The sequence below is a fragment of the Cupressus sempervirens genome, chromosome 7 (genome assembly GCF_028749045.1).
Source record: "Cupressus sempervirens isolate cs-2001-9-10 chromosome 7, ASM2874904v1, whole genome shotgun sequence".
Lineage (NCBI taxonomy): Eukaryota > Viridiplantae > Streptophyta > Pinopsida > Cupressales > Cupressaceae > Cupressus > Cupressus sempervirens.
In genome coordinates this window covers 681,052,799-681,068,429 of record NC_143124.1, presented here as the reverse complement: position 1 = coordinate 681,068,429, position 15,631 = coordinate 681,052,799, and the positions used below count along the sequence as shown (strand labels likewise).

Here is a 15,631-nt window from a genome sequence, read left to right as displayed (position 1 = left end):
GAAAATGGAATTTTAGAACAAATCAAGCAAGGTCCTAGAATGGATTATTACACTTTTTATGGTTAAAAGACCATAATACATTTTGTTATGGTTCAAATTGTTCATAATACTAGTGTATAGATTGATCTAACTATTAATGTATTATAACATGCTCATTTTATACTTTGACTTGACCATAACACACACACATATTATGGTTTGAATTTATCAGGCTTGAGCCCAAATCACTCTCTGACATTTAATGCAAGTGTGTAATAGCCTCTAGAGGACCAACAAGTGATTCACCATCTTTGTGCACTTACCTTTGGTTCTTTTATTCATAATATATGCTTTTATATAAAACTTGTTTCTTAACTCATGATATTCTTTTACATAAAATTAGGACAAGGGAACAATTCCAACACATAGTCCCTTTTCTCAACTAACAAGGAAGAACAATACCTACGACTAATCAAAATTGCATCATAACTAAAATATAATATGTATTTTATGCTATCTATAAATTAAACAAAACAATAAATGAACAATGCACTTGAATGCACATCTTATTAATAAAAAATGAATAAACAAGTTGTTTATATATACATACCATAAATCGAGTTTATTTGGAAACTGTTTTTAGGGAAAAAATAAAATATTACCTTGAATAATTTAGTTTTACGTTTGATTACCAACATAATACTTATTTATTATTCCCTTATAGAGAAAAAATTCTCATAGGTAAGCTACAGATGACTAACTACATCTTTGGTAGGAAATGTGTAAAATGAAAGCCTGATATAGGTATGAGAAGAGACCAAGGATACTTTGCACAACTTGAATGAACAATTTTTAAAAGTGTATGAGGTCAAACAATCTATATAAGACCCAACAAATATAAGAACATGAAACACATATAATAAAAGAGCTCAATAACACCACAACTCAAGTTGTTCCCATTTAGTATCTCAATATAATGGTCCGAATATCCTTAAATAATAAAAATAATTTAAAAAAAAAATATATTAAAAAAAAGTCATTAGTAGATTTGTAAATCATAATCAATTTGAATAATAAAAAATGATCAATTTAGAAGGTGGCCCATTTAATGCATCTTCTATTTATCATGTTCTTAGTAAATGAACTATCAACACCGAAAGTATCTTGCCACACACGTATCCTTAAGCAAAACCAAGTATATCAAATGACTTCCTCAAATCCCCTTTTATAATCCTCCCATGACGTTTCCAAAAACCTTTTTTTTAAATTCTATTAATATTCATATTAGCTTACAATTAGAAATAATAATAAAGTGACCCCTTATTTAATTTTAATTAACAAAAAGTCAATTTATGACTTAATTGTACATACACCTTATAACTTCCAACATTGACACCTATTTTCACAAAAGAATTTATGAAATTATTTATAATCTTATAACTCCCTATTTGATGTGAGCTTTGTTCCACTACAACAACATGGAGAATCAAATACATGTTTCAAGGAGAAACACTAAACATATAAGGTCACTCGGTCGATTCAATTTCTAGAAGAAGGCGAGCCAGCGTTTCAAATATATTAGCTGGGGCATAGCAAAGAGCAGCTTCTTCCATACGGGCAAGGGGACACTAACGAGCAAAACAGAGGAATCGATAATGGCTGGTTCAAAGTACTACGCAGTGCGCAATGGTCGATCTGTTGGCCTTTACGATAACTGGAACGACTGCAAGCGTCAGGTGCCTTGTTTTTCGTCGTCCTCCATTTTTCAAACCCTATTTTTCAATAAAGTGTGTACATTTCAGTTTGTGTTTTTGGGAAAACTACATTCGGTGGACTCATGCAGCGAAGATTGTGTTTAGATGAAGTAAATTAAAGCAGAGAGCTTCTTTCATGGAGAAGTCCTGTTTAAGTAATGTCCAAAGTTTTGCAATTCCTTATAGAATATAGTTTGAAGGACAAAATATAAACTAAACTAGGCCTTTTCGGCGGTTAGTAAAGTTGAAACCTTACGATAATGGAATTTACTTAAAATCCTCATTTAAGCACACAAGATTTTACAGACTTAAAACGTTTACAACGAATTAAGGGAGACAATTGAAAGTGCGTTTTTATCTGAAAGACTTTGGTTTCGTCATTTTTTATTGACCTGTAGGCTTGAAGAGGGTAATGTACTGGCAAGCTACTATCGTTACCAGTTCCATTCCAATGTGGAATTTTTCTATATTTCTAGTAGCAAAGCTTTTCTAAAAATCTAGTTTTGAATGCTTTATACTACTTACTTGAGATCAATGTATGTCCTTTGTACAAGCCTGATATGTCCCTCTGACACTTTTCATTTTTTCTCCGTAAAATACAACTAATCTTCGAAAATGCAAAAATGAGAAAACAAGACTGAGTTTGCACGAAAATATGTTTGGTTTTTGTCAAACAAGAAAAATATAATTGCCATGTTATACGGTTGTAGGCACTTTTTAGATTTTGTTTTTTTACATTTAGATCTTTTTTTTTGTGACATTTAAAAAAATATTATTCCATGCGTAGAGGTCATGGGAAGGTGTAGGAGCAGCTAGGCACGCCACTTTGGATTTCCTAATGGATACAAGATTGGGACCCTTAAGGGGAGAACCAGGTAATTAGATAAATCAGATACAAATTACCTAATGGAGATCATAGCTCATGATCTTCTTGCAACAACTAGGGAGAAGGTTGCGAATGTAGAGCTAGTTAATTTAGCTTTCAACGGGTTTTCATTTTCATGGCAAGCATTTGCATAAGATATGGGATGAGTCTGTTAGAGGTAACTCAAATGGAGTCAAAAGCCAATAAGAAGGCAGTGTTGAGAATTCAACCCTCGATGGAAAAATTGAGGGAAATATAGAAAAAAAGGAACAACAATGGTAAGGGAAAGGATGAGGAAGTATCCTCATAGTTAATGAAGGACTTGAGTAATGTCAAGTGCTTAAGATGTCATAGGTTTGGTCGTTATTCATCATTGTGTCTAGACAAGCAGTATACTTAGGGAAGTAGCAATAGGAGGAATCACCAGCTTTTTTAGGAATTGAAGTGGATAAATTTTCTGCCAAGTTTTAAAAAGAGTTCTCAATTGCATCTTATCTTCCTACCAACACATATCTAGGAATGCTTGGTATTTGGACAACAAGGCCTCTAGGCATATGACATCAACTTGGTAGTATTTACCAACTTAAAGGAACATAACTTTGGTGTTTAGGTCAAGCTTGGCATATGCCAAAGTGTGTAGTGAGTGTACAATGTCTATTATTATGTTTTGATAATATTGTTTATACAATTATCTTTAATTGTTTGTCATCTTCCTATAGTTATGAGGGCTAATTGGCTGATTATTGTGTTCCTCTTGGCAATTGTTAGGTTTTTAAAATTGATTTTTTATCGCCATGGAAAACAATACGAACTCGTCAAATTGACTCTAATCTTTTGTTGACCACCTCTAATCTTTTTCTATGATAATTAAAGGTGCAAAAGTAGATTAATTTTCTCCCATAATTTGGTATGCATTGTTGTCACTATCAATAATTCATGTATTTATTTTATTAGATATCAATTAACATTTGGACTCATTGCCTTATGAGAAATTGGGTCCATTTTGAGCAATTAGTGCTCTTCTACTCCAATAAAGGCGAGTAAAGGTCACAAAGTGGTTAAGATCATGAGATTAGATAATCTTTAAGGATCACAGAGAGAAGAGAACAAAGGAGAAAATTAATAGAAACAATTTAGGAAAATATGATTGTGTAATTCCTTAGTTGGAACTCTTCCCAAGGACATAACCAGGTGAAAAGTCAAGGCAAACTTCTCTAGATGAGGGAAGCAAGGAGACAGAGTCACATTCGTTAATAGAATTGTATGATATTAGCCTTTGGGGCATTAAAAGGTTGGTAATCAGTGGTGAAAAAGCCAAGATAAGGGTGTATGGAAGCAAATTTGAGGCAAAAAAAGTTCATGAAGGCTGAAGTTAGGGGAAGAGTTAAGAATTTTTAGATGGGCAAGATTGTGAGAGATGTAGGGAAATTTTCAAATCAAAGCTCCCTAGCAAGTAGATTCCAAGTGCTACATTTGCCTCAAAATAAAACCATGATAAGCCATTGTGGAGTTAAGTGAAAATCACCCAAGTTTGCAAGCAATGGATTGTAGGATCTTGTATGGCACTGTAAGACTTGGGATACATTATTGCATTGATTTTCTGACATGGGATATCATATAACGGGTCTGAAAAAATCAGATTTATAACAGCAAACCTGACTATGGCTTTACACATCAAACTTCTATACCGAATCACCAAACTATGCCTAAACAATGCTATCTGATCTGCTCCAAACTTCTCCAACTGAAATAGTTTGTTCATCAATTGAAAATAAGAATACTGATTACAGTCTCAATAACAACAGCATGCTGCTGTAACATATTCATAAGCCTCACACAACAGAAAGATCACAAAACTATGCTTAAAAGCACTCCAAACAACACCCAAAGTAAACTTGGAAATTGGGAAAGGAGCAACCAACAATCCACTGAATTTCCCTCAGCCCAAATGCAACCTCTGAGTGAGAGTGCCCTCCATGATCAAGGGTTTCTGTCCTTTTCTCGTACAGTGCTCATGAGTTTATGTCCATAAGCATTCTCTTTCAACAGGGCTTCGTCCATTGAATAAGCTTCCTGCAAATCTGAAAATGTATAGAAGAAATATGATAATCACCCCCCTCTCTGCTCCCCCACCCCTGCCCCACCAAATTTACAAAAATTCCAATAATTGTATTTGTCATGCCTACAATGTTTTGGCACCCAAAATCAAATTGCCTCCTTTGGACCTTTGGAGTTTCTACTAATTTAACAATGACAGTTGCCAAAAGTTTTCATTGAGCTATTAAAGAGTCTCCTCCACTTTTAATAACAGAAACTTTTTAAAATTCATTCTATAGCAACTTTCCCAAAATGGCACAAATTTAAATTTAAACTCCTGCTGTGAGGTTCTCACACAATCACCCAATTACATATGGGGAGCCCCTCGCTTGGTAGTAGGGTAGTTGTACTAGATAGTTCTGGCTTAGTGGCAATTTTTGAGTCTCCGAGTGAGATAAGTTTGAGCAACTTTGGCGCATTAGAAAGTCAAGTCAATAACGGATATGAGTGAGAGCTGGCCCAAGCTATAATTAAGGATGCGGAATTGAAGTGAAGAGATTTATGATGAAATGAATTTGAATCCTTGGAAAATTCTTGTCCCAAGATCAAAATAATCTTACAAAAATCAGGAGAAGTTGTGGAAGAGAATACTAATAGAGGCATGCTGATTCCTGAAATTTGGCCAAGTCTGAAATATTTTAGAATGTCCTAGAATCTAAAATTTCCATTATAACTCCTATGAATTCGAAACCACTCTCAAACATCTTGACAATATTTATATAAAATATAACTTATACATAAATGTTATATTTTATATAGATCCCCTGCTCTCCAAGCACAAAAAATGAGCCAATACTTAGTTTTTTCCTAGGAAAACCAGACTTGGGTTCGATCGCTAAAAAACCTTGCACAATCACTCAAATTCCATGCACAACTTGCCCAACCATGTCAAAAATGATGTATAACTATGCCAAAAACCATGTAGGGCTATGCCAAAAGCAATGTACAACTATGCCAAAAGTGGTGTACAACTATGCCAAAGGGATGTAGAACCATACAAAAAACCATGTATAACTCGCTCAACGTGGTGTATAACTCAGCTAAGTCACAAGGTTCGAGTTCGAATTCGAGTTCGGTGACTATGAAATTCGGATAAAATTCAAGACCTCAAAAATGTCGGAAAAAAATCGACATTAAATTCGCCTATATAAATTAATTTTTAAAAATTATAAATAATAAATTTAAATTTAGATAAATATTATACAGAACAATATTGTAATTTAAATTGAAAAATTATATCTACTACTATTTATCACATAAAATAGTAATATTATCTAAATATTAAAAACACTATATAAATAATAATAATGATGATGTTGATAAGATAAAAAAATACAATAAAAATATCACAGTATATATAAAACTAATAATATTAACATATAAATTAATATTATCTAAGCATATAAAACTATAGTATAAATAAATAACGTTTACCACTTTTGATTATATTTTAATTTGAAGTGCGCTTCAGATATATAAACTTCATAACATTAAAAATTAAAGATGTACCCGACTGGCATTACAATTATTATTATACAAATAATAAAAATAATATTAACATACAAAACAATATAATTTTAATATATAAAAATTAATTACGGATAAATAATTTGGAGTAAGATCATTCATGTATTCTATTGAAATCTGGACTTTATTTGATCGTGTTTGAAGCTGATTCAGAGGAGTATATGCCATTCGATGAATAATGTCTTCTGCTTTTTGTCCATGCCATAGCGTAACGCGAAACCTTTTCATAATGGTGCTCACAGAGACGATAAAAGCACAGACATAAACCTTTGTGTAATGGCGCTCTAAGAGACAACAAAAACACAGACAGGGAAAAAACACAGATTAACGCCTCTGTTTGTAGGTAAAAAAAAGCGGAAAACCCTTGAAGACGTTTTATTAAAGACTGCTTGATATATCTGTACAAATATTAGGCGAACTTCAATGAATTTTTTGTGCTGTTCTGAAGTTCGTGGAATTTCGAACCTGATGGTTGAAATTCGCCGAACTCTGTGACTAAGTAACTCAGTATAAAACTGCTAGAAAAATAATGCATAATTGGCAAAAAACCTTGCACAATCATCGAAAACAAAAGTGATGTACTGCTTGTCCATTTGATTAATTTGACAATGAAGGGGAGGTGCAATTTTTATTAAAACCAAATGTTTAATAAATAGGCCAGATCAGCCAGCATCAGAGGGTCTTAAAACTGAAATTAAAAGTTTGTTTTCCTTCTAAATGAGGCTGGCCCAGGCAGGATGTGACATCCTTTGTGCATGATTGCATATATAAGGTAGGTAGTTTGCCTCATTCCAAATCATAATCACAAGAAGTTCGATCATAAGCAGGGTGGATCCAGTTGAAACTCAGTGAATTTTACATCAGCTGTTTGTGTTTGGAGGGAGATTGAAAGCATTTTTTGAAATCAGGCTTGGGAAAACATAAGATTTTGGACAAATTCAAGCTTTCAAAATCAGATTTTTATGTCTAAAAGAAGTGTGAATTGCTGATCTGGGTCTGAAAATCAGAATTTGGTGTGACTTCATGCTAAAATCAGATCCGAAACACTAATGACATTCTAAATGGGAATTTAAGTAGAATTGGGATTCATTCAATGTTGATGGGTGGACTAGTTCAAATGCAACTACTATGCCAAGATTAGGTGAAATGCTTTATATTGCTTGTACTTGCCATTTTTGTGAGTTTAATGCAAGTATTTTCTCGTTTTGCAAGGCTGAAGTGAAGGACTGAGATGCTCAAGAACATGGAGGAATTATGGCAAAGTATAATATGAAGACTTCATGCCTAGCGAGTTGCAGGTGGCTCATTGAGAAGACAAGCAAGATGATGTTTGAGGATGAAGAACAAGTGCAAGATTAAGGTCAAGGCACCAAAAGAGGCATCAAGATTTCATTTACAAGCAAATTCAAGGTCGTGCCAATGAGAAGATTTCCAAATTTCAAACGTGGAGAGGTGGAATTAAAACAAAGATTGCAAGAAAAGAATGATGCTGTGACACCTATCCGTTTCCAACCAATCAAAAAATTCAAGTTTGCATGTGTCAAAGATTAGTCAATCATATTATGCCAAGTGTATTTGCAGAATTCACATCATGGCTCTAACTCTTAAAAGAATTGTAATTTTTGTATTGGCCCATGGGGTGGTACCTTCATATAATTGGACAAGCATTTAATGCTTGTAGATATTAGTTGGATTTGGGCATTATTGGAGAAATGTTGGCCCTTCATTGTAATTGAACAACTATAAAAGGCCAAAACAATTCATTAGATTAGAGATAGATTAGTTAAGGGAGAGACTTGTTGAGGTTCTTGCTATGATATTGCCAAATTGTTCTTAATTCATTGTTGGTCTTCATGGTGAATCACTTGTATCATTTTGGAGTACTACATAGTTCCTACTTTTCGTCACTTGCACTAGGATTTTATTTCATGTTGATTAGAAGTTGTTTAGTTGAGTGGAAGATTCACTTGCAGTAGAATTTCATATCATGTTGATTAGAAGTAGTGTTTAGTTGAGTGGAAGATATTTTAGATGTATCTTTGGTAAACTCGCTTAGATTAAATCACCAGCTTCTTGTTGATTGTAAGTTGGTCTTGCATGGTTGAATGGCATATTTACGAGCTTTACTTTGATTACTGCTTGTACATTGATATGCATTGATGCATGGTGTTAATGAATGTTGATAGTTTGAACATCTTACATCTACTCTAGTAGTTCGCACTAGCTTGGTTGATGTTGATGGCTAAACTAAGTCTAGTAGTCACAAAGACATCTATAGTCCCCTGCATTCCAAAAGTATAACAACTTTCTAAACCCTTTATCCTTTAGTAGTTTGTTATTGGAAGAAGTTGAAATAGTTGATATCCATGTAGTTAACAACGTAACTCCTTTTTTGATAACCAAAATATCACATTGGTATGATTGAGTTAAGTCTACAATAAGAAGAAACCTTGGGGTTGTCTCATTTGATCACACAATCCTGAGGAGATCGCACTAGCTTGGTTGATGTTGATGACTAAACTAAGTATAATAGTCACAAAGACATCCGTAGTTCCCTGCATTCTAGATGTATAATAACTTTTATGCCTTAGTAGTTTGTCATTGGAAGAAGTGGAAAGAGTTAATATCCATGTAGTGAACAAAATAAGTCCTTTTGTGATAACCTGTAATGCCTCGCCCGAAGATCCTTGGAAACAAGGATTCAAATCAAGCCAAGATATTTTTTTTTACAAGTATGAATGCACAAGACAACATCATCCAGGGATCACAAAGATCGCAACGGAAGACTTCAACACAATCCCGGCAACCAACGAATCTCCGAACGCCACTACCCAACTGACACACCCAAACAAAAGCCAATAACCACCACAACAAGATGAAGGCACAAGAAAAGACCACTCATCAACAAAACACCAAGTTGGGGTAAAATGCACAATCCCGAAATTTGGCTAAGCCTGAAATCCTGAAGCCCTGAAAATTGGCTAAGTCTAGATTTCTGAAGCCCTGAAATTTCCTAGAATCCATAACTTATCTCCGAGAGGTCTGAAACCTATCTCAAACAATTTGTCGCATATATTAAAATATATCTTAAATATAAGTTGAAAATGAAACAAAAAATGAAAACTCGATTTCAAGAGAAATCGACAGAATTCAAAATGCAACAGCACAAGGTCGAAGAATGCCCAAAAGGGTATCCAAAACCACTCTCAAAAAGATCGGATCACGAAGAAAAGTGCCCGCTGATGGCACGCGCAGGTTTTTCACAAAAACCGTGCGACACTTATTACTAAGGGAGGGCGATACTTCTCCTTAAGGCGTGTGACACTCTTCCAGTGTCGTACGACATTTCTCAAGAAGCCATGCGACACTTTTCAGCATCGTACGACATTTCTCAAGAAGGCGTGCGACACTCTTCCAGTATCGTATGACATTTCTCAAGAAGGCGTGCGATACTTTACAGTGTCGTACGACATAGTTTGCATGGGTGTGCGATACTTTTTAAAGTGTCGCACCATGTTGAACAAATGTCGCCCATAGAAACACGAAAACACTCCCAGAAGCAAAGAGGACCAAAATTAGAGCAAAGAACCTCCACACCAGGGAGTATCGGATCCACAAAGGCTCGAGGAATGAACACTCGAGTGCAAGAACAACAGAGAAAGGAGAACATCTATCCATCTAAACTACAGCAGCAAAGAACACACTGAAATAAACATCGCAGTGAACTGAACAACCAAACTAAGTATGCGGTGCCTCCCGACCGTCAATAGCATCATAAGACCATCGTGGATCCTAGCCATCCCCCGCACGTAACATCCCAAGCCACCGACCAAATCGTCAGTACTGTCGTAATAGGGACGTCACTACTAAAACATGCATAATAACAGCATAAGAAAATCTAACATGCTAGTGATAACGCATAAGATAATCCTACAGTAGATAACATCACCTATCACATGCTAAACAATAGTAAGCAACAGATATACTACTAAAGCAAATCACATCATCTAATCATATGCTAAACATCATAATAAAGGAATGCACCAAATAAAATAACATCATCTAAACATGATATACAAGCACCCCAATGAAAACATAAATCACAAGAAAGCATACTCCGGAACCCGAAGTACCAAGTGAAGACATCCAGCAACGGTCACACTAGGACAAAAGATCGTCTCTGTACACCGATCCCTAGCAGTGGTGAAGGTAGCTACGCCTCCCAACCACGTGGCACCCATAGGTCCACACCCGTCGTGCTGATGGAGATAAAGATCCAACCACAAACACACAAAAATCACAACATCCATGGCTAACACTCATGCCAGACAGTATGATGGCTGAACCAAGAACCTAAGACAATGCAAGGAGTACAGGTCCTGGTCAAACACTCAATAGGCTACTATGTAGGGACTAACATCATGGAGAGTCGCTTGGCATCAAAAAACCCAAGCTAGGACTTGCGCAGATTCAACATCCCTCAACGAAAAGGCTCTTGCACCCCAAATATTTTATTATCTTAAGTTTTATTACCAGTCACACATTTTCTTTAGTTATCACTTAAACAAGCTCCTCTCAGTCATACCCATGGCGTCATGATTGCCGGGCTGCGAGATAGAAGCCCCCTCCATATGCTACCCTACCCTACCCATGGTCATCCTACGACAAGTGCCCGTGGGCATGCATACTCCCATCCCAACCCCAATGATCATAACTTCCGGCAAATCCACAGAAGATCGGGCCTCACAAGTCACCCAACAAATGTACGCGCACGTGCTCGTGTGTGGCGCACCACCATCACGAAGATCATAACAGAAGGACAGGAATGAGAACACAATGCAAAGAAAACACCCAACTGAAAGCAACACGGGAAGGACGGATTCTACACGAGTCCCAAAGCCAATAAAATCACACATCATGAAATCACTCAACCGACCTCAATCCGAGAGTATGGATTCTATACGAATCTCAATGATGTAACAAGACCAAACATCGTGAACTCACTCAACTGGCCTCAATCCGAGAGTATGGATTCTACACGAATCCTAGCGTTCACGAAACAAAAGCAAAGGTCCAACAAAAACCATAACAAGTATAAAATCACTCAACCAAACACAACGTCGGGAGTACGGATGCAACACGCATCCCAATGCAACATAAAAGCGCAAAAATGGTCTTACTGATATCCAAACGGATCATCAAGGTCCACGACCCACATTGTGCCAAGAAAATTCGAGAAAACAGGGCGGCACACAAAACGAGGTAAAACCCCAAAAATTTGGAAAACTTCAAAATTAAAACCCATTTGGCCTTTGGGTTCAAAAACCCCAAAAATCCAAAAATCAATGGAATCGGACACCGTATGCAAAAACGGCTAGCATAACGGCGTAAAATTCCAAACCCTCATCCCAAAAAACAGGGAAATGTTCATACCCGCCCAACCGGGTAGAACTAGCATACAGAAACGGAGGGGAACACTAGTTCTCAGCCTCCAAACAAACGGCTACCAAAAACAGAAGCAGAAACGGAGCAGAAACAATAAAACAGGAAAGCCCTACCTCACAGCCAAAAGGGCAAAACGAAAATCTGAACCATAAAATAAAACGCCCGCAGAAGTGGCTGAAAATCGCGACAATCCAAGGTTTTCCTGAGCTGGATCCAACGAGCTCAACCTCGCGACGATCCCACGCCCGTAGCTCCCACAATGATCAAAACAGTAAATCCTCATGAAGAGGATTTTGGGTTTTACTCTCCAACTTTCCAATTTGAAAGTGAGAAGTGAGGAATTAAATTCCTCTTTGGATACTTATTCACTTTTCGGGTGAATAATCGATTAGGGCATTTAACCAGCCAATCTAGTTAAACTCCGAATCGATCCAAACGAAAACAAGCTATTCCTATAAATAGGAATTCATCTATGGCAAAGCTGCCAGAAATTAAAATAAATCAATTAAAAAGCCCGAAAATCCAAAAACACATAAATCTCCTTAAACAACTTTCGCGACAATGCAAACCTCTAAATGCACAAACACGCTTACTTGTCTAATCGCATAATGCAATGAGTTCGGATTTAAGAATCACCGAAAGGTTTAAATTAAACATTTTAATAAAGGATACGTCGACCATACAAGGACGACATTGGTAAAATATGAAAGGCTGAATCACTAACTCCATGTGCCACTACCAGGGATATAAATCCTGCACACTAAACAACACGATCAAGTGCAATTGCATATAATAACATAGCCGAAGCAATAAATGCATTAAATCACCTAATTTAGCCATTTAATTAATTATATTAAAATAATCTATTTACATCACTCACGTTCGCATAAAGCATAACAACGTAGGAATGAAGTAAATAACCATAGCATTAAATCCATCACATAACATAATCAAAGGTATGTCCAAATACCAGAGAACCAGATATCATCATAAAACACACCGTCATCTCAAATGGCATCATCATGCAATATGATTAACTGAACAGCATAGTAGTCTAATATCTATGATACTAGAATCAAAGAGTAACATTTGACCCTCAGGTCATCTCAAATGTAAAACATCACATAAGAACAGATCTCTCAGATCAAAATAAAACAAGTTAAATGTTCGCAGCACATAACCAAATAATTCAACAAGAACAATCCATTCTAATTACTTAAGCATTTAATAATGATTGATTACTCTGCATTAAAAGGGCATTTAAAACACATAAGCAAACACAGTCATAAACATGACTAACCACTGCTACAGGAACCTAGTCCAGTGTAGCATGGTAAAAGAACATAGTGCAATCTCTGCACACATCTCAGGGTAATCACGGAACAACCTCATGATACCACATCGATCCTGGTAACCACTGGCACAAAACTCAGTGAACCAAAAATCACATCATAATCTCAAAGATCAATCAAAAGCATAATCAACGCAACTGATAAAGAAACATAAATCCAAACACCTCAACGGTGTAGACCACTCAGGGTCACAATCATGATCCATCACAACAAAAGATCAGCAAGGGTGCATCCATCAGGACGACTTACAAAAGTCAAATGGTAGAGGCACTACATAACCAACATATCACACTAGTATAATTTAGTTAAGTCCACAATAAGAAGGTACCTTGAGGTTGTCTCATTTGATCACACAATCCACATACATTGTTTAGCACATGAGCATCCTTATTCATGGCAGTTTCATCTCGAAATATTAAGTAGTTGATTATGTGTGCTGCAGTGGTACAAAACTCACATCAACAACTCCCTTCTCTAGAAGTCTTAATTTAATTATGATAGTTGCCAAAATTTATCATTGAGTTATTAAAGCTTCTTCCGTCGCAACTAATTGTGAGAAATCTCAAATAATAGATACAAGACATGAGCTGATTGCCTTCTCATATTTGGAAAGTTCCCTTTTTGTTCCATCTATCTAGGTGACAACTACTTTCTTTTTCATGTTGGTTATTGGTGCCATTGTGTAATATCCCTAACTAGATATTTTATCAAAAACCCTAAATGGAATCTCAATTTTTTGTAAACAAATATATTTAGGCAATGCATTTCAGATTTCACCTACAAAACCCCATAACAACCAAATAAAAGAAATATCAAAATATTATTGCAATAAATCTCCACCAAAAATACATTTTCAAAAAGAATGTTTCATTGAAGTTCTTTAGCAAAATGACCAAGAAATCCAATCTTTAATACAGTAACTACAACAAGATTGGATAATAGAAAGATGACTTGGAATCAAAGTAACTAGAATCGGAATCGGATTAGAATCGGCAAGGCCGAATCAAATCGCAAATCGGCCACAAATCAACAAATTAAAAAAACCCTTGAAATTTAGAGATTTTAACACTTTAAAACTTATTTCATGCACCCTTTATTGAATATAACTTAAACACACTATAACATCATCATATAGAAGTTAACATACATAAACATGAAACATAAATGATAAATCCATCACATACGTAACTACGTTACACGTAATTTGTAGGTTGTAGCTGAAGTAAATAGAAATCATAGGATCATAATGATTCAAATCATAGAATGTAAGTAAGATGTAAATCCATAAGACATCAGATCATGAATGTATGTTAGAATCTAAGATGAAGATTTATGAAATGTATGTCTATCAGTATATGTAAACAAAATGAAAAAACAAGGCTCTAGCTCAAGCTTTTCATCATTCTCATCATCATCCTCAAGCTCGGCCGCAGCCTCAACCTTGGCCTCTCAGTATCCTGTCTACCTCTTAGAAAGGTGTCTAAGGTAGGTCCTAGAGGACTGCTGAGCCACAACCCCCACATGTAAGATGGGCTCACGAACAACATCACTAGGGCCTCTGTTTGTGCGTACGCGTGTGCATCTACCAGTGCCTAAACGTGCTGTAGCTACCTTCTCTGCCATGGCCACAGCCTCAACCTCTCTATCTACCTGGTCAACCCACTAGTGGTCTTCCTCAATCAAGATTGGATCCACAACCTTAGTAAGCCACTCTGATTCCAAATTAATCTCCTCCAGAATGATCAAAGAGGAGTCAGCGCCCAAAATTTGTTTGATTCTAAGACAGAGGTTGTAATGAACAAAGACAAGATCACTCAACCTCTGCACAAACAACCTATTTCTCTTGTTCGAATGGATATGCTCGAACACGGACCAACTACGCTCACATCCAGAAGTGCTGCTTTATGAAGTTTTGGGGTTGTGGGCCCAAACATTTGCCACCATCTATTTGAAATAAGGGAAAACAAAAATAATTAGTCTCATTTACAACTTTAAAATTACAAAATCAAAAATAAAATGCACAACTTATAAGCCATAAACTTAAGATTCAAGAATATATTATTTTTACCTGGTTGTATTGTTGTTCGAGCATCTATGGCCATCCTGCCACAGAAAGTTGGCCCTTCTTTATTATTGAATTTGTCTAGCTCAATGGTTGTAACTGTGCTACCCTCATCACTACTCAACCTCTGAATCATTGTATATAGGCCGGTGAGAACCTCCTCATCGAGGACGGAAACAGAATGCTAGATTTAGATAATAAGCTATTGCATGGATGGGTCGGTGGAGCTGATTCTGCCATCTTCTGATCAATGATCTCCCAAATAGGGGCATACTTCTCTTGCACTCCTGCATATTGGGCTCTAATGGCCTCCTTGGCCCTATCCATGCCCTCATATATGTAGCCCATAGAGGGCTTCTTCCCATTAGCAGTTCAAAAGAGAGATACGAGGGGCTCAATGACCTGCATATAATAAAAAACAAATATTTGAGTCAAAACTTAAATATAAAATTAGAAGTAAAACTAAATCATTAAACAATTAAATAATAAATATTAAATAGTAAATACTAAATGTTAAATTGTAAGAAATTTACCTGAAGGATTTCTTTAG

At 36.0% G+C, this 15,631-nt stretch overlaps 1 protein-coding gene across 1 annotated transcript in view; it reads left to right on the top strand.

Moving 5' to 3' along the window:
• The first annotated feature begins 1,527 nt into the window (after window positions 1-1,527).
• Window positions 1,528-15,631, top strand: part of LOC149548482 (uncharacterized) — a 147,897-nt gene continuing 133,793 nt past the window's right edge. Inside the window, exon 1 of the mRNA XM_089792538.1 lies at window positions 1,528-1,715. Coding sequence (XP_089648664.1) covers window positions 1,635-1,715 — 81 coding nt within the window. The 5' untranslated portion in view covers window positions 1,528-1,634. The remainder of the gene's footprint in view (window positions 1,716-15,631) is intronic.